We start from the raw sequence: 25,639 nt of genomic DNA, 5'->3' as shown, positions 1-25,639 counted from the left end.
ATTTACCCCAGGTTGGGAACCCTTGAATTAACCCTGATAAATGTAGTGTTTGATGTTTCTGTTGTATTAAGGTATTATTTGGGGCAATTCCCTCTAATTTGGATTTTTACAGTTAAAGGTTTTCTTATATCTTCCTACTTTTTCATTTCCATTCTATTCTCCAAAAATATTAACTTTGTAGATTCTGACAAATAATCTTTGGTGGAACACCACCACTAGAGCTGCCACCTCACAATGCTTGAGACCCGTGTTCAATTCCTAACTCTGATGATGTCTAAGTGGCGTTTGCAGTTCTCCCTGTGAGCACGTGGGTTTCGTTCAAGTGCTCTGCTTTTCTCCTGCATGCCAAAGACTTGGTAGTTAATCAGGTTAGACACAAAATGCTGGAGTAACTCAGCGGGCCAGGCAGCATTTCTGGAGAGAGGCAACGGGTGACATTTTGGGTCGGGACCCTTCTTCAGACTGAATTGTTTTGGTAATAATTGGGTAACAATCAGAATGTTTTGTTAATTTTATGTGAAGGAGAGTACAATTGATGCTTATGGTTGTTTTGTGGTCAAATTGTACATCTTCAGATGAAGCCTCAGGCCGCCAAAGTGATGTTATCGTGGGAACAGAGGGAGAAATGGGAAGGAATTATCCAGGACTGTTTTAAATGGAGAGACAGGAGCTTCAGGTTGTGTATAAGAATCTGTAAATGACAGTAGGTCCTAAGGAATGTTGAACATTCCTTCTCTTGCCATAAAGAAATCCATGGGAGGAGGATGGGAAATTATTGTGTAGGAATGGGAAGTCCAGTGAAATATGCGATGCCGTAGCCAGGCATAGCAGTCAAGGGTTTGAAAATTGCTGCTGGTCTGAATGATGGTAAGAGTTTGAACATTCTCCAGATATTCTATTGACATAACATGGGTGGTTTCTTGGAATAGGAGTTTTACAATAGCATGGTAATGTGCTGTCAAAATTTGTTGGAGGAAGCTTGTAGAGAGGGGGGTAGACACAAAGTGCTGGAGTAACTCAGCGGGACAGGCAGCATCTCTGGAGAAAAGGACTAGGTGACGTTTCAGGATGAGAGCTCAGTAGTGGGTCCAGTTAGCTCAGTTGGTTTGAGCATAGTGCTAATAACACCAAGGTCGTGGGTTCAATCCCACTCCCTAAGGTGAGAGGGGCAACAGTAGAGTTGCTGCCTTATAGCACCCGAGACCCGGGTTCGATCCTGACTACGGGTGCTTGTCTATTCAGTTTGTACATTCTCCCTGTGATTGCATGAGTTTTCTCCGGATGCTCCCATACTCCAAAGATGTGCAGGTTTGTAGGTTAATTGGTTTCTGTAAATTGTCCCTAGTGTGTCGGATTGAACTAGTGATCAGTGTTGGATAGAACTAGTAATCAGACTTTGGCCCACAAAGTCCATGCCAACTAGTAATCGGTGCTCACCAGGCGTCATGGACTTTGTGTGCCAAACTGTCTGTTTTCACTGTATCTCTAAACTAAACTAAAGGAATAAGGAATAGCTGTTTTGTCCCAAGATATGTTTGATTTACAATAGCTGCTGGCCATACTAAGCTGTAAGGAAAAACAAATACTTCTGAGGTTGCAACAATATAAACAGGAAAGATGCCTGTTGTGAGATATACAGGGCCCAGCCCACAATGCCACCAAAAAAAATGTAATATAATCAGTTCCTTGCAGACAGTGGAAGGAAAGATTAATCCGTGAGGTCTGGCCATCTGTCTAATCCAACTGGGGGGGGGGATTCATATCACATTATCACTTTGTAAATAGACCATTGCAACTGTTTGATTGCTAGATAATGTGTTCTATTGATGATTCACTCATCAGTGTAGAATCAGTAGAAAGTCCCAATAATAAACTTGCTTTGGTTTTAACAGTTGCTTCTTTTGAAATCTCAGGGTATATTTTTGGAAGATGCAAGAGACCTTAATATGTTCTTACCACCCTCCTCCCTTCCCCTTTTCCAATAGTTTACATTCTTCCTCCTCAATATCAATGAATGCATCACACTTCTTCTGCAAAGACTAATGTAAAGTTCAGGCAGTAGAAACAACCACTGCAAAATGCTGTGGGTCAGGCAGTTTCTCTGGTGAAAAAGGATGGGCGACATTTTGGGTTGGGACCCATCTTCAGATCAGGAGAAGCCCCTTCTTCAGACCCCACCTATTCCATCTGCCCATCCATCATCCCCACACTCTTCTGACTGAGTTGCCTACGCTAATTGTTCCCATCAGCGTATGCTACCTCCCATATTAGGTTCCATGTTTTATCTTCCTTTCCTCCAATTCCATCATCCACCTCCCCTTTGTTGCCTCCACCAAGCACCCACTTACACTATTCCTATACCATTTCTATTTTATTCTTTCGCAACCCCCTCAACCTGCCCAGATTCTCCTGCACACAAGGGGCAATTCACAGTTGACTAATTAAACTACCAACTCGCTCGTCTTTGAGTTATGAGAGGAAACTGGAGCACCCAAAGGAGTCACAGTCCGTACAGTCACAGACAGCACCAGAGGTCAGAATTGAATTGGGGTCACTCAAGGTCTGAGGCAGCAACTCCACCAGCCGCTACTCTGTAACGCCCCTTTTGAGCATTACTTAGTCTATAGTTAATATTAACATTGAGGATAGCTGAACCTTGACGGACTGCAATCCGACAACATACCTGGGAAGCCCATGAATAATACAACCTGCATTTCTGTAGCATTTGAAGATAGACACAAAATGCTGGAGTAACTCAAGCGGGTCAGGCGGCATCTCTGGAGAGAAGGAATGGGTGACATTTTGGGTTGAGAACCTTCAGACTAGAGCCGGGAAAGGGAAACGATAGATATAGACGGTGAAGTAGAGAGATATAGAAGAAATGAATGAAAGATATGCAGAAAAGTAAACATGATAAAGGAAACAGTCTATTGTTAGCTGTTTGCGAGGTGAAACAAGGTGAAATTATGATAAAGGAACAGGCCATACTGTGATGTCAGCTATAGGGGATATTCATTATGAAAAATGGCACATTGAGTAAAATAGCAGAGGGGTCCAACAGACACGAAGCGACATTAATTTAGGAGAAATTGGAAAAAGAAGAAATGTTAGCGTGAATGGGAAGTAATATAGATGAAGCTAACCTTTTAAGTAGTTTAGGGTCTATGATAATTATGTTTCTCCATCCATTGAGACCAACAGCAGTTCAGTTTTGATTGTTGCGGGCCAGTGTTGTACCCCAGTCTGTCTGAGGATGATGGGAAGATGGTTTGAGAATTGTTGCGTTTGCTATATAAAGATTGGAGGAGTGAGTCAGAACACAAAAGCAGCAGGAAAGCAATTAGTCTCTCGTGTCATGAAAGTAAGAAGGAGTGTCAGAGAAAAAGATGGTAAAGAACACTGCGTTCAACTTAAATATAAAGATCCTGCTATCTTATTTGGATTCTTTGGATAAACAGGATGTGAGACTGGTAGCAGTCATTTTTAGAAATGATTTCACTGCTCCTGCCTATAATAGTGAATTCAGGATTAGTTTTAGAGATACAGCATGAAAACAGGCCTTTCAGCTCACTGACCATCGATCACCCATTCACACTTGTTCTATATTATTCCACTTTCTCATCCACTTGTTACAAACTAAGGGCAATTTACAGAGGCCAGCTAACCTAACCTACAAACCCACATGTCTTGGGCATGTAGGAGGAAACCAGAGCACCAAGAGGAAACCCACATGGACACGGGGAGAACGTGCAAACCCCACATAGAAAGTACCCAAGGTCAGGATCGAACCCGGGTCTCTGCTCCTATGAGGCAGCAGCTCTACCAGCTGCGCCAATCTGCATCAGGGTTCCTTCCGAATTGTATGAAAAACAATGAATTTCACTGTACCGAGGTACATGTGATGATAAAGAATCACTGAATCTTCATGTTAGGGTCACAGATAATCTCGCATATTATACTTAATTATCAGTACAGTATTTTAAGATTTCCGTGGTTTGCCAAATTTAATACCGTTTCCAGGGAGTCTAGCTTGAGATTGAGATCATAATGAGTGTTCCATTCCTATATTGTCAACTTATTATTGCTCACCTGAGGCCAGAACAAGATTTATCTGCCTACTGGGTGTTAAATTGATAACTTTCTTAGTTTGCGGCTTACTTTGATTGATATTCGCAATCTGGGCTCAACAAATGAGTTCTTAACTGCGATCCTTCCACATACGCACAAAACGATCATTCCCGATATCCCTAAAGTCTACATATTGAAATCTGAATTGACATTGTTTGAAATTCTTGATATCTATAATTAAAATTCAGAAAACTGTCAAGATACCTGCTTTGAACCCAAGCAAGTAAACACTTGGTAGGACCTGCAAATCTACAAGAGATGAAAGCTCATCGGCTATCTGCATCCTTGAACTTATTCATTAAGAGAGAAATAACTCTGACTGGGACACAGTAGAATTTTATAGAGATTTAATTTTTGAAACCTAATGGTGGTGAACTAAATAAAATGGTTCCTGTATGATGATCAAACTTGAAAATGCTGGCTGTTTCGGTCCCACTGGAATTGTTGGTTACACATGTAGTAGTGAATTCAGCTAAACATAAATGCATAGGAAGGCACTGCAGACACTGGTTTACACAGAAGATAGGCACCAAATTACTGGAATAACACAAGAAAAGGTGTTGTTTTAGGGTCAGACTGAGAGTCAGGGGAAAAGAAAACTTCCTATCCTGGGCCTCATCCACTGTCACAGTGAGTGAGAAGGTAACTATGTTATACAGTTTCTCCAGAGATGCTGCCTGATCCACTGAATTACTCCAGCATTTTGTGTCTTTCTAAACAAATGCATTCTGAACTCTTGAGTTACACAGCCTGCACAATCAATTCAAATGCTGAAAGACATTTCTCTCTCGGGCGTTGAAAAAGGTAGAAATACATTTGAAATTTTCTGAGACACTTTGTCAATCTTCCAAATCTTGAAGGATTGCTGCACATTCCTTTAACTTCACTAAGTGGACCAATTCTCAGAGAAATGACTGTACAAACTGTTCACTCCTCCCATGCTGATGTTCAAATCAGCCTCAGTGGGCCTGAGAAACCGCACGCGACTGACTAGTAGAAGAACAGGACTGCCAGCAGCTTTGTGGAATAATCACGTTGTATTCCCTACGCTTGACAGGTTATACTGTGACGCCCAAGTAATGCCAGCACTCACGTTACTGAGGTGGCAGTGGTAGTAGCCACTATTAGGGCTGCCTCCCCAGGATGATGTTGGACCATGCAAGGAATCAATGAAGGAATGAAGCCATTGCAGAATGCAATGTTGTTGTGACATGGCCGGGAGGAGTGCAGTTTGAGTACTGAACCGGTCCTTCTTTTGGAAATGTCTGTGTGTGCCTCTGGAATTAATGCAATAGCAATTCACAAGATAACTTTGCTTAATGAATTAGTGTTGTATGAGCATTTAACATTCATTTCAGTGAATGGAGCAGGCAAGTGGGACCTCCATTTATCCGCATAGCATAGTTACCTTCACAAAGACAGCTGAGTAAAGGTCTTAAATGGAGTATAGACCTCAACAATTATCTCTGACAATCCAGCATGTCCCAAAGCTGCACTTGGGTGTATCAGCCTGTTTTTGTCAAGAGCATTGAACAGAAGGCTCAACTGATGAGGTTCAGTTTGTAAAAGGGGCCATAATAATTATGACTTTTTCTGTACTAGTTCCTACGTTTGTCTTCCCTTGCTGCAATGTTCAATTGGCAGAATGAGGCAGAGACTCTAAACAGTCCGCATCGACCGGTCAGGTGTCTGGCTTTGATTCAGTCTGCGCCCAAAGGAATAAATAGCTCTCTGGTGACATCCTGATTTAACATATCCGTTGGTCTGTTCCATTGCCAATAACTCATGGTAGAGGACCTGTATCTCCAAACAAATGTGGTGGCAGCATTAGGATGGCATACTGTTAATCATGTCACATCACAGGTGACTGATGAATGAAACTGCATTGTAAGGCGACAGTGAGATATGAATTTGTGTGGCCTTTGCAAAATTGACCACAAATTTTGCTCTCAGCAGTTGCTGGAGAATAAAACATTTGTTAACCAGCATCCACTGTCAAGCACTTTTTACTTTAGACTTTAGTGATATACTGTGGAAACAGGCCCACTGAGTCCGCTGCGACCACTAATCATCCCATACACTATCACTAACCTACACACTAGGGACAATAGGATAGGCTAAATGAAGCTTTGTGGCTTCAGCCTATTCCTTTTTCGGTCATTGATTATGTGAACATTGTGTGAAATGGATACAGTCTTGGTTCATATTTATACAGATTGTAAAGTTTTGTTCTTTTTAATGTATGACCTAAATAAACTGTTCATTCATTCATTCATTCAATTTACAATTTGCTGAAGCCAATTAACCTACAAACCTGTACGCCTATGGAGTGTGGGAGAAAATCGGAGCACCCAGAGAAAACCCATGCAGTCACAGGGAGAACGTACAAACTCCGTACAGACAGCACCCGTAGTCAGGATCGAACCCGGTTCTCTGGTGCTGTAAGGCAGCATCCTTACCGCTGCTCAACGGTGCCGCTGTAACATTACCTTCTGCCCTCTGTTAATTTTCATCCAAATGGATTGGATCATGTTGTTTTTGTTCTTGGCATGAGGTGTTGGGCCTGTGATAAGAGAACAAGCTCATCTGTGAAGTCAAGGCGTTCAAGGGAGGGGAGTGGTGTCCACCTGATGCCCTCTGGCATGTTCCTGTTGCTAAGCATGTCACCCAAGCAATGGCAGCATTAATGAGAACTGCAGACATGACTCACTCTGACACATTCCTGTTTTGACTGCAAAACCGAGCTCACAGTGATCAACATCACGTTTACAGTAGCAGCTTTTGATGATGTTGATTAATATCAAGAGCCTTCTCATTTCCCTGCAAAACATCCGGCAGGCTGGTCGTGTGAATGCTGTTGAGCCTTCTCAAGGTCCATGAGTTTATATTGGATCATTCCCTTATGTTTTGTGAAGATCTGGTCTTTGCTTCACACTCTTTCTGAGAGCTGGCTTGGTCTTATCTTAGAATGCCGTCAGCTACCTCTGATGTGCTCTGGACTAGGGGCTTGCAGAAAACCCTGCTCGGCCCCTTAACCAGCCATCCAAGCAGGCCAGCTATGAGAATCATTGTAGTCATCTTCACTAAGCTCCCATTAATCAACTCATCTGTTACCATCTCCATTTCCCAGTTGGGCTGCTAGTTCCAATTTCCCATGAACAACTTTTTGTCAAGTTGTCCATGTCAGGAACCTTCCTACTTGTCAACAAGTAGACAGTCTGGACAGTCTCTTCATTCATGTCTACTTGCTCCACAACTACCTACCCCCCCCCCCCCCCCCCCCCCACACAGATGACCCTATCGTTCTCTGTGAAGATCCTACCCTGGCTAAACTTCACAAATGCCTTCACCTCACTTTCCAGAATGAACCCATTGCTTGGCCCGCTTGCCCAACTGATCAAAGACGCTGTAATCATTGAAAACCATTTTTGCTGTCAACGATACCACCTATTTTCATGTTATCTGCAAACTAACATCTCATCCAAATTGTTTATATAAACCACAAACAACAATGGGCCCAGTACCGATCCTTCAGGCACACCACTAATCATATAGGTCTCCATTCTGCATCCCTCCATGAAGCCAATTCTATCTCCAGGAAGCTAGCTCTCTCTGGATCCCATGCAATCTAACCATCCAGAGCAGCTTACCATGTAGAACCTTATAAAAGGCCTTGCAGAAGTTCATACAAACTACGTCTACATCCCTGCCCTCGTCAACATTCCTAGTTATTTCTTCAAAAAAAAATATCCTGAGACACAATCTCCCACATATAAAACCATACTGACTATCCCTAATCAATCACATGATCTCCCAGGACACAATTTCCTACCCATCACATTAGACACCTCACCAGTGTCTAACACTGATTCATGTGTCTCAGGTAGGACTCTTGCAATTTATTCTCTCGCTTCCCACTGTGTCCTGTTCAGGCCTATCTACATCTTAGGATGTCCTAAGAACATGCCTTAATATGGAGTGTCCCCAATGCATCTCCATTAACTCTCCCAAGTTCCCTAGTCTTCATGTTCTTCTCTGAGGTAAGAACAGAGGAGAAATGTTAATTGACAACCTTAATCATCAGCCATCAGGTTATTAAAAGCTACAACCTCCCAATAAGCTCTGAACTACATAGACTATTATCGTTATTATTGAACTATTATTGTTTGTTTTTTATGTATACGTATGTGTGCGTGTGTGTATATATATGTAAGATAGACACAAAAAGCTGGAGCATCTCAGCGGGACAGGCAGCATCTCTGGAGAGAAGGAATGGGTGACGTTTCGGGTCGAGACCCTTCTTCAGACACACATGTGAGTATATGTGCATCCACTGAATTTGTTTTCTCATTTATCATATTGTTTATAGTACTATGTTTACATATTCCATTCTGCTGCTACAAGGAAGAATTTCATTGTTCTATTTGGGACATAAAACAATAAAACACTCTTGACTCTTGTCAAACTCCTGTGGCTCCACACACAGACGGCCACTTTGGTTTCTGAAGGGTCCTATTCTGATTTCATCCTCTGGAGGGTTTGGAGCGAGTCATTAATTTGCCGTTTAAATTTCTCTCTGCAAAGTGCTGTTGTGGATCCTCACTCGTTGATTATATTGAAGGCTGAAGCAGATCGAGGCGGAACCTATGGGCATGTGGGAAAGTGGCCTACGTTTGATGGGCTGAATGGCCTCTACTGCTATATCCTATGCCCTTTAGGCAGCCGTAATATCTAATTAAATTATTTTGATGCAAATCTCGTAGATCTATCCGTAAGAGTTTTATGTTTAAGCAGTGCTCGATTTGGCATAGAAGCAGTCCATTAGGCATTGAAGGGTTAAATGTATCAAACCTGTACTTGCTGCTGACAACGTTTAGAAAGCATGAGGACAAGTAGGTCCTAAAACTCGGACAGGAGATTAGGAGCAACTAATGAAACAGCTGCAAACCACCTCCAACGTGGGTTGACTGGGGATGTACTGCTGTCCGCCCACAGATGTGACTGCAGTCAGAGAGTTGTCAGGCCACTATCTATATTTAACCTCATAGAAACATAGAAAATAGGTGCAGGAGTAGGCCATTCGGCCCTTCGAGCCTGCACCACCATTCGATATGATCATGGCTGATCATTCAACTCAGTATCCCATCCCTGCCTTCTCGCCATACCCCCTATTCCCTTTAGCCACAAGGGCCACATCAAACTCCCTCTTAAATATAGCCAATGAACTGGCCTCAACTACCCTGGCAGAGAATTCCACAGATTCACCACTCTCTGTCAAAATAAGCAGTGAGGCTTGTGATCTTCAGATTCACACGAAGTTTGACCCAGTGTCCCATTTTTTACCTTCATGTTTGTTCTGATTTAAAATCCTACCCAGTTCCAGTTCACCTGCATCAATGTACCTATTCTGCAATGCAGGGAAATATTTGTGCTTACCTTGATTTACAAGAGGTACTGAATTAAATGGAAGTTAAAACAAAATTAAGTTATTTTAGTAAAATTTGCTACTTTAAACACAACTCTGGTGTTCGTCAACTATTTATAACGAGTTAGTCAAACTCAATAGCAAAATATCCAAGTTGGAATGTTACCTAATTGTTAAAAAGGGATGTTAAAGATTCAGGATAAATAAAAGGTATACCTTTCGTTTAAGTGATTATCACTGCCTGGTTTGTGAATGTTTTAAATGATCATGTTTCTAGACTAGAATGGTAAAAATCTTACAGGTCAGCCGGTGATGTGGCAATCTCCAACTACAGAGATGGGCAACAATATCGATGAAAATAATACAGCTCAGTATCTGTTGCATATTGATCGTTGAGGGTCAGTGGGAAGTTTAAATTTGTGGGTACATAAATTCAATGACGCACATGTCTTTGAGACAAGTAACTTGCTTGTCAGTGTATGTTGTGAGAAATTTAAACTAATATTCAGGACTGGAGCAGAGTGCACTTGTCGTGTGGTGGAAGCTGCAGCACTCTCACAGTCTGAAGTGGCCAGATTGAGACCTCAAAAGGAAGATACTAATTGAAAGCAGGAACTTGGTCCAATAATTCAGCAATGCTGTGCATTCCAAGGGGCTTGGAGGTTTAGCTCTCCAGCTGCAATCACCCCCTTCCTCCTCTTCCCGCACCCCAATAACCAACTTCTACCTCGCCCACCCCCTCCTCACTCTATTCTCTCCACCCTCCTTCCTCCAGCTTCGCCTCAGCACTCCCCCCCTTCCTTCGACAACTCTCTTCTTGCTGCCCCCCCTCCTCTTTCCTCTGCTCCTCCCCCCTCAGTCAGCACTAACTGGACGCAGCGCTCCCATTAATGAGAGCTGAGCGTGTGTTCTGCGCCCACTGGCTTAGCTGCATGCTTGCTGTTTAATGTAACCCTCACCTTTGCCTCAGTGCTGATGAGAGTTGTCCGTGCAGGGGTTTCTCTATCTCAGCACTGCCATTGAAAACTTTAATCAGGTTTGTTTTAAATAGCTGCCTCACATCTCTGAGGGATAGCTTCCAATTTCCAGTCTTCCTTACTGACTCCCTGAATGAGATTGCTCAGGCAATGAGCTGAACGCAGCATTTTACGTGCTGTTGGTTTGTAACTAGGCCAAGGTGATCCCATTACTCATTTTCCTCAGGCCTCATGCTGCTGTCTGGGAAAGAAGGTTTTAATCCCATCCCTGCGGAGTAACTTCCAACCGTGATTCTTTAGACCCACTTTATAACACCTTGCTCCCATTCTGACAGACCTTCTCCAACTCTGATTTAATAGCAGCTTGAAGTTCCAAGGTTCAAAGGTATTTTATTGTCATGTGTACCAATTAAGGTAGAGTGAAACTCGTATTACCTATACAGCCGTACCAAACAAACTACAACCACATAAAAGTTAACATAAACATCCACCACAGTGGATTCCCCACACTCCTCACTGTGATGGAAGGCAATAAAGTTAAATCTTCTTCCTCTTTGTTCTCCCACGGACGGGGCAGTCAAACCATTCACAGTCGGGGCCATCAAAGCTCCCGTCAGATCAAAGCTCCCGTCGGGGTGATCGAAACTCTCCGCAGCATGGAGCTCCCGAGTCGGCCTCTTCGTACCAGAGACCGCGGGCTTCCAAAGTTAAAGTCCCACATACTCCCGCCGCTTGGAGCGCCGGGTCGATCTCCAGTAAAGGCCGCCAACTCCACGATGTTAGGCCGCAGTGCGGACAGATTAAAAAAAAAAATCCAACATGAACAGTAATATTTCAGAATTGGATATGTGAAGAACCACAATGTGAATTTGACCAAACAGTCAGACTGGTGTGCTTCAAATTAATTCTGGAGTCTCCAACTTTCAAGGTGTCAGAATGAGTAGTTTTAAATGAATGATTTACATTATGATTTTGCGGTTGGATGGAAGAGAAGACGGACTTGCCTTTGTTTACTTGTGTGGGCTAACACATGTCTGGTCACTCCCACTCGATACTACTCCCAGCCACTGCCTCCTATATAATGAACTTATATGTTATGCTGTATCTCTCAATGCCTACGGTTCTGTTTGAGGTTTAAATTAAGGGTCTGAAGAAGGGTCTCGATCCATTCCTTCACTTCAGAGATGCTACCTGTCCTGCTGAGTTACTGCAGCTTTTTTGTGTCTACACAATAATTATATTTCCTAATTCAACATTCATGTTCATTGCTGGAGCCATTTTTTAATGCTACAGAGTAATGGAAGGAAGAATTTTTAGCTTCAATAAGGTGATTTTCCCCTAAAGTGCTGCAGTTTTGTCCTCGTTTCATGATTTAGGATCCATTTACTGTCCCTTGGAGTAAGCTCGGTTAATGTCAATGGTGTAAGTCACCATCTCTGGCCATGGTGGCACTAATTTTGTTCTTTATCTTGCAATGTGAAAATTGTCCAGAAGCTGAATGTGATTCTGTTGTTTGAGGAGGAAAAATAGTCTGAAAATATTACTCTAGCAACTTGGTATGATTGGAGATGGAGAATACTTGCATCTTAAACTGGTTATTGGGCTTGAGGGGCTTAACCTGAAAATGGAACCTGATATTGTAGGGGTCTGTGTTTCAGAAGGAACTGCAGATGCTGGAAAATCGAAGGTACACAAAAATGCTGGAGAAACTCAGCGGGTGCAGCAGCGTCTATGGAGCGAAGGAAATAGGCAACCTTTCGGGCCGAAACCTTTCTTCAGACAACCACAAATGTCTCACAAGGTGACATGAAGGAGGAGGAAGATCTTTAAGGCAAAGATCGATGGGTTCCTTGATAAGCAAGTGGATAAAAGCTTACCACAGATAGAAGGAATTACAGAGTTATTTATAGCAAGATTAACCATAATCTTAATAAATGGCACATTCACGTGGAGCTAAATGACCTACTCACATTCATAACGTATGTTCAGCTGATCTTTTTCTGTGGCATTAAAGAAATGTTGAACTGCAGCCCACATGTTAAACTATAGGTTGTCGTTATCTCATTGCTGTTTATAAGAATTTACTGCATACAAATTGGCTGTTCTGTTTTCTACTTCACAACAATGACCACAGTTTAGTCTAAAAGCACTTTGAAAAAGGACAGAAGTCGTACAAGATTTAAGTTCTCTTTAATTTTAACAGGATTCCAAAACGATTAGCACTATCATATTATCACGTTTTGCCTCGCTCGGTCCTTTTTATTGTGTTAGATGCAGAAACACGCTTGCCAGGATCAGCAGATGTGCCACTCAAGGAACATAATGTCATCTGAAAGAACCCCATACAGGACTTTCTTTTTATAAAAAAAGTACATTTCCCATTATTGCTTAACAGATTTACTAGAAACCACACCAATTCCTTTTAGATGATTAGAATGTGCAAGAGCCTTGTCTGGGTCATTGTGTGACCATCAGTTTCTCAATACAGTGAGCCGTGGACCCAGCAGTATAACATTTAGAGTCAGTCGCTCTTGTCAACAAGGGGTCAGGGAGAAACATGCAGTAGAGGCCATATGCAATATTGGGTTGAGTGTAGGCAGGGGCACAGGCAAGAAGACCTGATACCCTTCACCTTCATTGGCACACTTGAGTAAGGAACTGCTTTACTTTTGGATGTTTGGTGAGTCCCCATGTGAAGGGAAACATGGAGTTGCGAGGCTGATCTTCTGCTCCAGGCATTGCCGTCTTTCAAAATTGGAGACCACCACCTTGATTCAAGAAAGACAGCAGCTTGACCATTCCGTACTAAAGTGCGTGCTGCTATCCCCTCCTTGCCCCACCATCCCTCTCCACACAGCACAACCTACTGCTGGTGATTTTGTACTACAGAAAGGTCTGTCCAACTGAGCCACTGAGATCTGTTCCAAGCTGTGGCTTTGCCCAGGGCACAGGGTCCACTGGCAGTTTGCACTATGTGCCTTTGCCAAAGAGCCAAGACATGTCACCTGTCCTGAAAGACAAAAGAAACCCCCAAGGGTCATTATTGCCCCATGTAGCCATCGTCTTCAATAAAACTATAACTGCTGTGCAGGATATTTTCCAGCAAGTCTTAATTTGCCCCCAGTTCTCTAAAGAACTGGTGTCAGTTGTACCATAGTTGCCTTTGAGTTAGAAGATTGTGGGTTCAAATCTTATTCCAGCCTCTCGGGTGCATAACCAGCTGAGCATTACAATGCAACTTTGACAGGATGTTGCACTGTTGGAAATGCCACCTTTCAGATATGAATATAAGACACAGGGGCAGAAATAAGCCATTCGGCCCATCTTCTGCTCCACTATTTGATCATGGCTATTTTTCCCCCTTAACCCCATTCTCCTGCCTATTCCCAGTGACCTTTGATGCATTTACTAATCTAGCTCACTCTCACATAAACATAATAATCCATGGCACGATTAGATCCGGATATCCGGACAAATATTTATCTCAAAACGTAACACATTGCCGTTTGTTGAACATTGTATATGGGTAAGTTGGGTCCCCTTAAAAGTCACTAAGTTACTGCAAACAATTCATGGGCATTAGGATGGATTCTTCACAGAAAGAATGTTAAATCGCAAACTGCACGACCCAAAGAGCAGACTCCTAACTTGTTACCGCAACTGACACTTTGTGATCAGAAAGCCCTTAAAGACTTGTGTCTCATGTCAGCCAATCTGCAACAAAATGATTCATGGCTACCATGGAGGACAGAGAGAATGGAGTAGGAATACAGAAGCACCAAAGTTGTCACAGAGAGAGAGACAAAGAACGGCAATAAATTAAATGTACATCTGGAGGGATAGCCCACAAATAATGGAGCAATACTGGGAAGAAAAATTAATGACAGATCAAAAGATATGTAAAGTCTAAACGCTCTTCTTATTCACTTCCACCCCTCATACACTCCTCGAGCCCAACTCTTCACACCCCCATTGTGGACAGTTGATCACTATAGATGAACATTTATTTAATACAAAGGGATTGATGCTGTATTATTCACTGAGGACACGAGGGAAGTTTCCCCTGGGCACCGTCCATCAGGTAGGCAATGAGAACCAACGCAAGCAGAATACACTTAGGTGCCCATTAAGTGAGTTCTTCAGCAGTTAAATTCTCCAGAAATTATTCTTTGGTGGTTTAAGAACAGACTGCACAATTTAGGATCTCTGGTGGAATTTGGAGCAGCCTTGTCAAGGGGCTGTGTTCCTTGTGTTGTAGGAAGGAACTGCAGATGCTGGCTCACACTGAAGTTAGACACAAAATGCTGGAGTAACTCATCAGGTCAGGCAACATCTCTGGAGAAAAGGAATAGGCGACGTTCTGGGTCGAGACCCTTCTTCAGACCCTGAAAACCCTTCAGTCTGAAGAAGGGGCTCAACCCTAAACGTCGCCTATTCCTTTTCTCCAGAGATGCTGCCTGACACGCTGTGTTCCTTGTTACTGCCAAATTGCTTCTGATGATCGCCTTGTGAGCTTCAGTTTATAATAGGACAACTTGAAATCTGAATGCGGACACAGAATGGAAGTGCCCAGTTAATTTTTGCGATTGTTGTGATTTTATCCAGAAAGTGACATTCGTGCAATTTGTTTCGGAGTTATATCAATTCGGAGTCAGTTGGCATTGGGAAAACCCAGCACCAGGAGAGTCATTTTATAGGCAAATGTCGTGATTTTGAGTGCAGTCAGCAGCTGATCCCAGTTCAAACACTTAGCAATGGTAGCTAAAGACAAATGCTCCCCCCCCCCCCCCCCCCCATATTTGCTAACCAAATGACTCGTATTGCTCGTCCTGCAACAGGCCACCTACAAATTAAAATACAACATTTTCACTGGAGGAAGATTACATGCACATAAAACGTGTACAAGCATGCAACAATTCAGATAGAAATTGCTGATCCATCAGTCTTGTGACTAAACACATCTTTCCAGCAGTGGCCATACTTTTACCAATGGTGGATGAGTTATATTAAAGAATAAAACTACCAACTACCTACCAGCCATGATGTTCAAATATCCTTAAGAACGAGAGCACAGAGGAGGGAAAAAGAGATACCTTGAGATGAGCATTATGTGACCACATTATAACTACTAAACCACCCCAATGTCGCATATGCCCTTTCTTGCATGCAAGGCCTCTAGATGTGGCTACTGCAACATTACACACTGCATCTAGAAAGATGCTCACATTTCCATCTCTGCCAGTGTGTTATCTACTCCAGCCTTTTAACCAAAACTGGATAGGTGTATGAACAAATAAAACTGATGAACCATAGAAAAGCGACTGGGCCATCGCGCCTCGGCAGTTGAATCAAGATGGCTCATGCATCACAATTTAGGCAGCACTTGTCCACCAGAACCATGCAACCACTTGGGAAAGGCGAGGACATATCAGTTTAAACATTTAATGCAAGTTATTGGGTAATTTTAATGCACCCCATCAGACATGATCCACTTATTTCACGTCTTTATTGACATGGAATGCATCATTAGATTTGGAAATAGGGAAAAGGTTAGCCAGTAAAAAAATTAAATAAAAAAGTTTCTATTTAACATGTCATAATTCAGATTGATTTTTTTTTCATTTAAACTATGACGGGAGACAGCCTGAGTGGAGCTCTCTCTCCCCTTCTCCATTCGACAATCCCCTCCTGAAATATCATCTGTCCCATCTCCTTCACAGATAGGGTTGCCAGCTTTTTCCCAAATAAAGGACAAAAGGTCAAAATAAGGAATAAATTCCCAACGGCAATTTGTTGACCGACTCGGCCGTGGTTGGGTGAATGACGAGTTGGGCCGGGTGCTGGACTGCACACAAAGCCCTGCCGGCGGGCCAGCTGAGGAGTTTTGGCCCGCACGAAGTCCAGCACCACATCCAACGCATGAACCGATGATCGGCCATGAGGAGGAGGGGTGGTGATGTCGGCGGTAAGCGAAGGTACGATGGTCGGACAGCTGGCTGGGCTGCCGACCAACACGGGCGAGGCACTGCTGCTGCACTCCACGGGCTGCATTACGTCGGGACGGGTGAGGCAGGGTCAGACGCGGCGCTCCAACCCGACAGTCCCTTCGTCCCGAGTAGTAGCAGTCAAATACGGGACAAGGGCGGTCCCATGTGGGACAAACCAAATTAGCCCAAGATATGGGATGTCCCGGTTAATAAGGGACAGTTGACAACCCTATCCACAGATGCTGCCTGACCTGCTGAATTCCTCTAGAACCTTGTTTATTTGTTCAAATGGGATCAGTGGGCATCCTGTTTAAACTAGTTGTATACATGAGAGGGTTTGTAACGTTACTTACTCGACATCCCTTTTCTTGATTGTCCTCCCAGATGCCATGACCTCTGCTACTTTAGACACAATGGGGTCATAGTTCATGCTCGACACAGCAATGACCTCATCGCTCCTGGAGAACGAAAACACAAACGTTACCCAATGTTCTTTTATTATTTACCATTTTGTGTTTGTGAAAGACACATGGAAGATCAAGGACGGTGAAAGAAGACAAACATCGTTAGTTATCTATCCTTGTTTGGCCTACAACAATGTACCACGGAGAGAAAGGAAATCGGAGCAGTCTTGCCGATGAGCCCTCATTTTGAAATTAATCCCGTTGAAGATGAACGAATGAGCTTTGGTCTTAATCACCAAAGGAAATTTGGGATTCTCATGTCAGAGTCTTGTGAAAGATCAGTGTATACTTTCCAGAAGTGTGCTGCTGTTCAAGTAGTCAAATTTGTATTCCTGGGTGTCCTATATATATAGATATATATCTATATATATAGGGTTACTGGAGAAGCTCAGTGGATCAGGCAGCTACAGTAGAGTCAAGGAGACAATTGAGGGAGAAGAGAATATAAGGAATGCAGATGACTTCATTGTAGCACAGATTGGCAGCCATTCGGCCCAGGAGGTTCATGCCAGCTCTTTGCCATGTTAGATTCCGTAGAGTAGGACGAGAAACCTTGGGCCCAATAATGCTATTTCTGCACTACACATTTAATCTTCTGCCACTATCAGCCAAAATTCAAAACAAGAACATAGTTTTGAAGAGTCTTCGGTTTTTTGTTTTTACACACAAAACAGTACAATTACCAAAATTAGAGAGTACATATAGAAGTATTAATATCAATATTGGTGAAACATGACCAGCAGGAGAAAGAAAATCACAGTTGGATCTAAACTGTTTGCAAGGACACACCTACAAAGAAAATGACATTGTACCAGACGATTGAATGTTATATTATTGTTAGGGTTAAACACCATGATCATGCAAAGACAAGGAAAAATCGTTTGAGCTCTGAAGAATCTGGGAAATGTAATTGGCAGAAATTATTTAAAAAAAATAAAGCAGATAAATAACAACATACAAGGCATGATTGGTAAGTTTGCAGTTGACACAAAAGTGGGTGCTATTGTAGATAGTGAAGGTGGTTGTCAAAAATTGCAGCAGGTTCTTGATCGGTTGGGCAGGTGGGCTGAGAAATGGTTATTGGAGTTTATTTAATGCAGAGGAGTGTGAGGTGAGCATTTTGGGAAGGCAAACCAGGGCAGGACCTACATGGTGAATGTCAGGATGCTGCAATAGAGCAGAGGGATCTAGGAGTGCAGGTACACAGTTCCTTGAAAGTGGTGTCACAAGTAGATAGGGTGGTGAAGGTGGCTTTCAGCACATTGGCCTCCATCAGTCAGAGTATTGAGTATAGACATTGAGAGGTCATGTTGCAGTTGTACAAGATATTGGTGAGGCCACATTTAGAGTATTGTGTTCAGTTTTGGTCACCCTTTTATTGAAAAGATGTTGCCAAGCTAAAAATGGCGCAGAAAAGATTTACGAGGATGTTGCCAGGACTCGAGGGCCTATAGGGAGTGTTTGAGCAGGCTAGGACTTTATTCCTTGAAATGCAGGTGGATGAGGAGTGTCTGACAGAGGTGTATAAAATCATGAGGGGAGTAGATAGGGTAAATGTAGTCTTTTACCTAGAGTAGATTAAATTGAGAATCAGAGGATATTGGATTAAGGTGAGAGGGGAAAGATTTAATAGGAATCTGATGGACAACTTTTTTTACACAAAGGTTGATAGGTATATGGAACAAGCTGCAGGAAGAGGTAGTTGAGGCAGGTACTATCACAACATTTAAGAAACCTTTAGACAGGTACATGCAATGGATAGGTTTAGAAGAATATGAGCCAAACGCAGGCAGGTGGGACTGGTGTAGACGGGGCATATTGTTTGATGTGGGCAAATTGGGCTGAAGGGCCTATTTCCATGCAGTATGACTCGATAGATTATAAAAAGATTGCCAAAGGAGAATAAAGGCAACTTAAAAATGCGGAAACATATCAATGACCTGTGGATTCTCCACAGATTTAGCCAGGAATCTGGACTTTAAAAGGTCTTTAACAAACAAGGGACGATATATCACCCCATGAGTGGCACACGTGCTTGGTTTAAGGATAATTTGTGAACATTAATGAACATAATACTAATTAATGTATCGACGCTGAGAATGTTGGAAGAGTTTTTGCATTGTTCTTGGTTTGTATATATTTTTGTTTTTCTGAATAACTTTTTTGTATAACTAAATTTCGTTGTACATGGTCCATGTTACAATGACAATAAAGAAACTATTCTATTCTATTCTATTTTTGGGGGGGGGGGAGACAACTTAAAAGGTACAAATAAAGATTTGAGGATGGCTAACTAGGATATAAAATAGAATGTGAAAAATAAATGGATAAATTGTTGGGAATTTAGAAACAAGAACAATGTTTACAAAAAATGGTAATGAAAAGTTAGGTCTATTACAAGATAAACTCTGTGGTAGCAAATAGAAAATGATGGATTCATCAGAAGGTTGTGAGATTCATCTTCATTGCCTGAAAGTAAATTGATGGAATACTTGTTCCCTTTAGAGCATCTACAAATGAAATCAATGGAAATTAAATATGCAGTTAGTTTTAGTACTGATATTGTCAGGTTTTTGTTAGCTAATGTTGGCAATGGATATGGAGGTAAAGTGGAGATACACATCAGCCATGATCTATCTAAATGAAAGTTGGGAACAGGCTCAAGATACTAAATGGCATGTTTCTAATTCCTATTCCAGACACAATCTATGTAACTGGCTTTATACTGTCAAGAGAACTCAATGGAAAGGACTACGAGTTGCTGAGTACAGTGGGTGGTCGAATTGATCCGATTAGTTACGAGGCAGGTATTCATTTTAACGTGTCTTGGCATAATATTACTCCCTATGATTTCACACTCAGATATAGACTGTTGATTTGAGAGTCTTAATAGTTTTTCTTGCAAAACCTTACAGCTAACAGACATTGGATCCAGTAGAATGTCATGACTAGATTGTGTCTCTTGCACAAGGGATTGCAAGATCTTGAAGCAAAAGTCAAGCTTTGAAAATCCACCAATTCCATGGTCCCAACTATTATGATGCAGACACCTTTTATTCTGGGTAGCAGTAATCAGAACAAGTGAAGATCTGAAGTTCCGTTCAATTTTCATCACTGATTTTACAATTCCAAGTTAAAGCTATTTAACCTCCTCACTGCCAGTGTACCTGTTCCCAAATGGGCAGTTGGATGGACAACAGAATCAAGCATAATGCAAGCCAGAAGAACATTTTGTACATAGCAGATTAAATAAACTCTAGTGAGCTATTCCTATATCTGTACTCGCCCAAGTACACACAGACCTGTCTCTATACCACTGTTATCGTAAACATACGTTCTGTAATTATCACATTTATCTGTACAACTCATGTACATCTATTCCCCACCATCTCCACATACATGCAAATGTGCCAGTCATTGTATACATCCATGCTCTTTATAACTCTTTATATAAACTGCAATGCTATTACAGTTGTATACTGTGTAGTGGCCATTTGGCTTCATTTTGTGTGTCATAAATTATGGCATTTGCCTTTAAATTTTGTCTGCCTGTATTTATGTCGGTGGGATTTATTACGTAGTCGAAGGCGTGTTTGCTGCTGGGATTCTTGGGCAGAAGCTTGTAGTTTTTTTTAAAGTTAGTTCGGAGTAAGCATGGCGGGAAGGCATATCTTTCGACCATGCGGAGCATTCTAACATTGATCAGTCTGTATGAATATCTTACTGTTTTACTTCGACAATAAAGAAACTATTAATCAAGAGACCGTTTTGAAAGTGTATCTTTCGAGAGGCTTTGAACGGTGCGTGGAGAGGTCCCATGCGTATACGACGCTATCTCCTTACCCCGTGTCTCCTCATAGTGGCTAAAGGGACAAGTTCCTTGAACGATATAATACTGCTACTATATACTGTATATGTATACCTGCAATTCTTCATCTCTACATGTGTTTCCACACCTTGAAAGATCCATGCACAGGTTCCTGTACATTGATAAATCTATCTTCATGATGCCATAACTCATGTTGTATATATCTATTTGCATCTGTTCCTAATGTTCTCACTATTTATATCCATATCCTTGTTCCCAGATTTCTCAAAAAGACCAGCTGCAGTCCTGCAATTCACCAACAATTCTACTGGAGTATCTGCACCATTTTCTAGGGCCAGGTCGGATCTCCTACAGAAACTATCCTGTATATATTAAAACCATTAGCATCCGTTGAAGCATAAGAGCTATTTTAGCTGGGTAGATAGCACTCGCGATAGTTCCCTTTCAAATATTGGCCACGGTATCTCATATGATGGATCCCCCTGGCATCAATCTCAATGTTGCAAGTCACGCACAGCTCATAACCTTCCTTACCAAGAGAATTACAGCTTCAGTATGAAACCTCGTGCTTTCATTGAACCCTCGCATAAACTAGGAGAATATGGCATTGAAAGACACAAAGTGCTGGAGTAATTCAGTGGAGAGTAACTCTGGAGAAGATGGATATGTGACGTTTCGGGCCGGTAGAAAAACAAAACTGGGTGAAAGTTGAGACTCATTTGCTAACCAATACAGCTGACCTTACACCTGGATAGTTATCCTTCTGAGGATACAAAAGATGCTAAATAAATTCCAAATCCCCCTTTCTAATCGTTCATGATCTAACTATTATTGTGGTTAATCTAACACACAACTGGCATCAGAATTCAACTAGGGAGAGTATACTAATCTGCAGATATTGGAAGGCACTTGGGCTGAAATGAGCGAATGTCCAGCAGTGGAGTGGAAGAGGTTAAACTGAGCTCTGCATGTGTCAGTATGAGTGGTTATCAGAATGATGATTGGGAAAGAGACGGAGAGAAGCATATATAGGGATGGATTCCTCCACCAGTGAACTCCATTTTTACCTCCAGGTCTGTATGCAGTTGTTCATCCCAGTGGCTTTCCTAAATTGTAAAATAATCTCAGTTTTAAACGCCAGACACAAACAAAAGCACAATTTCACATAGAAATAAACTTATTTTAAAGAGAGTCAGTATAAAGCATCTATCATTATGTGGTCTGGTGCTGTCATCTTACTTTACAGTAGCTGTGAGAAATCTTGGATAGCCAAAGTCAGGACAGCAAATAGTTAGAAGCACCTACTTTGTGTAAAACGCCACAAACTTCCGCTCATCCAAATCTCCTTGAATGATAACATCATCGAATCCTTCCCCATGACCTGCAAGAGGCAAGGAGTTGCAATCATAGAATCATACAGCCATTCGGCCCAAGTTGCCCATTCCAACCAACATGTCCCATCTACATTAATCCCAGCATATCCCTCTAAACCTGGCCTATCCATGTACCTGTCTAATTGTTTCTTAAATGTTGCCTTAAATAGTCCCTGCCTCAACTATCTCCCATGTCAGCTCGTTTCCTACACACACACAAGTTTTTATGTTCAGTCAGGGAGAGAGATTAAGAGAAACATTGAAAAATAAAATCGTCCTTCACCAAAACACTTCAATCATTGAGGAAACTGTCTAACAAGCTAACGTAGCCCTTGCTCCCCACACTGAATTGTATCTGCTGCCTGCTACCCATTCCAGTAATGGATACATTTGGCCTCCTGTGAAATAAACTGTAAAAATTCCATAACCATGGGCAGGATAGGATGTCCGCAATGGAAGGATGCAACAACGAATGGGCAGCTAGTGGTGGGGTGTGACCCTCTTCCATTAGAAATGGCGTGTCTGCAATTGTAATTCGTAAAGCTTAACATTTCTCCAGATTCTTCTGTTTCTGGGTTTAAAGTCGCCTCATAACTGTCCCATATCTCCTAACAGCCATTTTTTTCTGAAAATCCAATGACACTGTATTCACCCTCCTTTCTACTGATTCAGCCATTTCTTCAAAAAATCTTGTCAAAGTGATCAGTTTACAATAATTACAAACTCAATGCTGAAACTGATAATCCCACACGTATTTAAAATTCTTTTTTGTATATCGAGGATATTATCAACATTCTCAACAACAACCACTACAACAAACTTTTCAAGATATTTATGTACGTTATTGTGCTTTTTCTGTTTGCGCTGCCTGCTGCACTTGGGCACGACTTGATTGTTTTTATGTACAGTATCATTTGACTGGATAGCACAAGAGTTTTCACAATTCATGTGTATATGTGGCAATAATAAACCAACACCAATCTCCTGTCCCCTCCTCATCTGCCCTTTTGTTTACTTTTCTTCCCATTCCACTTTGTACTCTTCCTATTTTAATGGTGTCGTATTTTCCAGTTATGATTAATCTCCAATGGTTTTGTTCTGCGTGTAACAGAGTGGCTATTAAGACAAAGAACTGAAACATTCACTTTGCACTGCAAGGGAATAGCAAGGCCAAAAGAAATCAGTGTTGAAAAGACTGAATTTGAAAGTAACTTTCAGAATACGAACAATGCCAGACATTTCTGTCAGAATTACCCTGGAAGTGATAGTTATACAGTGATACAGTGTGGAAACAGGCCCTTCGGCCCAACATATCCCAGCCACACTAGTCCCACCTGCCCACGTTTGGTCCATATCCCTCCAAACCCATCCTATCCATGTACTTGTCTAACTGTTTCTTAAATATTGGGATATTCCCTGCCTCAACTACCTCCTCTGGCAGCTTGTCCCATACACTCAACCACCCCATGTGTGAAAAAGTTACCCCTCAGTTTCCTATTCCCCTTCACCTTAAACCTATGTCCTCTGGTCCCCGATTCACTTTCACTGGACAAGAGACTGTGCATTTATCTGTGGGCCTCCACTGGATCTGATATTTCAATTCCTCCTCTATAGACCAAGCTTTGAAATCAGTGGAAGATCATGGATAATATATTTTCCCACTAAATGAAGCTGGAAAAGCTAAAGCATTTCTGAGTTAGTGAATATTTAAATGCAGGATGATATAATTGTTGCTAAGCAATATTCTGCCACTGAATTTTTAATTTTAACAACTCGGAAAGTTATTCCGTAGGAATTTAATTAGTGTCCAGAAATAATATAAGATGATGTTATTTGTTCTGTCTGTCCCTTTTATATCTCTATTAATTCCTTTGAATTTCCTCTCTATGCTTATTCGTTTAAATCTAATTTATACTTCCTGGCTTACAAGTATAGGGTAGGAATTTGCCGTTGCTTGCACGGAATATATATGTCTATAGTTGTGGCTGCGTCTGAAATTTAGCTCCATTGATAAATTCCGAGCTTTGCATCTCAATGGGATTCATCATTTAATTAGTTTATAAAACACGTCTTTGCATGAACTGCTCTGAGGCACTGGAACAACAATGACTCACAAAGATGTCTTTCAAACACCCAGGGGAACACTAGGCAACTGTTTGCACAGTGAATATCAAGCACTGTGTCCTTGCTGACCTGGAACTGCAGATGCTGCAATCTTCAGCAAATCACAAAGTGCTGGAGGAACTTGGTGGGTCAGACAACATCTGTGGGAGGGACGTTTCGTGTCAGGGTCCTACTTCAGATTGATTTTTTTTTTTGGGGGGGGGGGGGGGGTCTTTGCTACTGACCACAAAATCCCTGCCATTTATCTTCATATCTTGATGTACATTTGCAATTTCTTGTATCACAATTACTCAACTTATTTTCTAATTTAGCCTTGTAACTGCAACCTGAATGTTAAGTTCGCCTGATATCATTTCCAGTTCCACAAGCTTGTTAGAGGCAACAGCTCAAGGCTAACATTGAAAGATACAATAAATAGTTCAGTCAGTCAGACTATCAGCCTCAGTTTGGGAAGGGAACTACTATAATCAAATACAGAATTATTTGTAGTCGTTTGAGGTTTCTTTAAGTTATGAATTATTTCCTACAATGGGCACACAGTGACTGTTGTTCATTGATTGAACAATTGTTTCAACAACCATTGTTCACTGATTGAACTTATTGAGATTCATCACAGGAGATAGACACAACTTGCTGGAGTAACTCAGCGGGTCAGGCAACATCTCTGGAGAAAAGGAATAGGTGAAGTTTTGGATTGGAACACTTCTTCAGACTCAAAGGCAGAGAAGGACAGAACAAAACAGGGCCGGCAAAAGATGAGCTCAGGAAGGATAGAGTCCATAAAAGCCCATCGTTGGTGGGGAAGAAGTGCTAACGGCAGAGATACAAGGATGCGGACAGTGAAACTAGTAAAACAACTAGGGCGATGGGGAAGGAATGACAGGAGAACCCGACTGGTATAAAAGGCTCAAGTAGCTGTAGGTGAATTGAATGTGCATCACAGTTTTACCTGCATAGCGAATACTTTTCCCGAACATTGCTGTCCAGAAGTAGGGCACCGTGTTAATCTCTACTCCTTTTCCCAAGATGTTGAGAGCAGCTATTCGACCTGAGGGACATTGGGGAAATAGGAATTACTGGTTAGTGTTTTGTAATGACACAGAGGACTTGCAGTTAAAGCATTTATTTGATGCCAATCTGACCACATAACCGTAAACCAGAAGCAAAGAAGAGAGTCATTTGGCATTTAGGCTCCATAGGAGATTCTGTCTACCTGTCCCCATTCAATACAGGTGACATAATCTTCCATTCAATTCTCCCTCATACGTATGTTTATCTTGATTTCTCTTAACTGCATCTATGTAATTTGCATTGCGTTCTTACGACAGTGAA

At 41.9% G+C, this 25,639-nt stretch overlaps 1 protein-coding gene across 6 annotated transcripts in view; it reads right to left on the bottom strand.

The window, feature by feature from the left end:
* Nucleotides 1–12,704: 12,704 nt before the first annotated feature.
* The window catches only part of LOC129709093 (apoptosis-inducing factor 3), a 75,443-nt gene continuing 62,508 nt past the window's right edge, over nucleotides 12,705–25,639 (bottom strand). For 3 of the 6 annotated variants that reach the window (XM_055655202.1, XM_055655201.1, XM_055655200.1), the window contains 6 exons: nucleotides 25,257–25,355; nucleotides 22,116–22,191; nucleotides 21,878–21,916; nucleotides 16,871–16,975; nucleotides 15,565–15,585; nucleotides 12,705–13,540 (listed from right to left, as the gene is read on the bottom strand). In XM_055655202.1, coding sequence (XP_055511177.1) covers nucleotides 13,501–13,540; nucleotides 15,565–15,585; nucleotides 16,871–16,975; nucleotides 21,878–21,916; nucleotides 22,116–22,191; nucleotides 25,257–25,355 — 380 coding nt within the window. In that variant the 3' untranslated portion in view covers nucleotides 12,705–13,500. The remainder of the gene's footprint in view (nucleotides 13,541–15,564; nucleotides 15,586–16,870; nucleotides 16,976–21,877; nucleotides 21,917–22,115; nucleotides 22,192–25,256; nucleotides 25,356–25,639) is intronic. The other 3 variants (XM_055655203.1, XM_055655204.1, XM_055655205.1) reach the window with 3 other exon arrangements.

The sequence above is a fragment of the Leucoraja erinacea genome, chromosome 25 (genome assembly GCF_028641065.1).
Source record: "Leucoraja erinacea ecotype New England chromosome 25, Leri_hhj_1, whole genome shotgun sequence".
Taxonomy (NCBI): domain Eukaryota; kingdom Metazoa; phylum Chordata; class Chondrichthyes; order Rajiformes; family Rajidae; genus Leucoraja; species Leucoraja erinaceus.
This window is presented reverse-complemented; position numbering and strand designations above follow the sequence as displayed.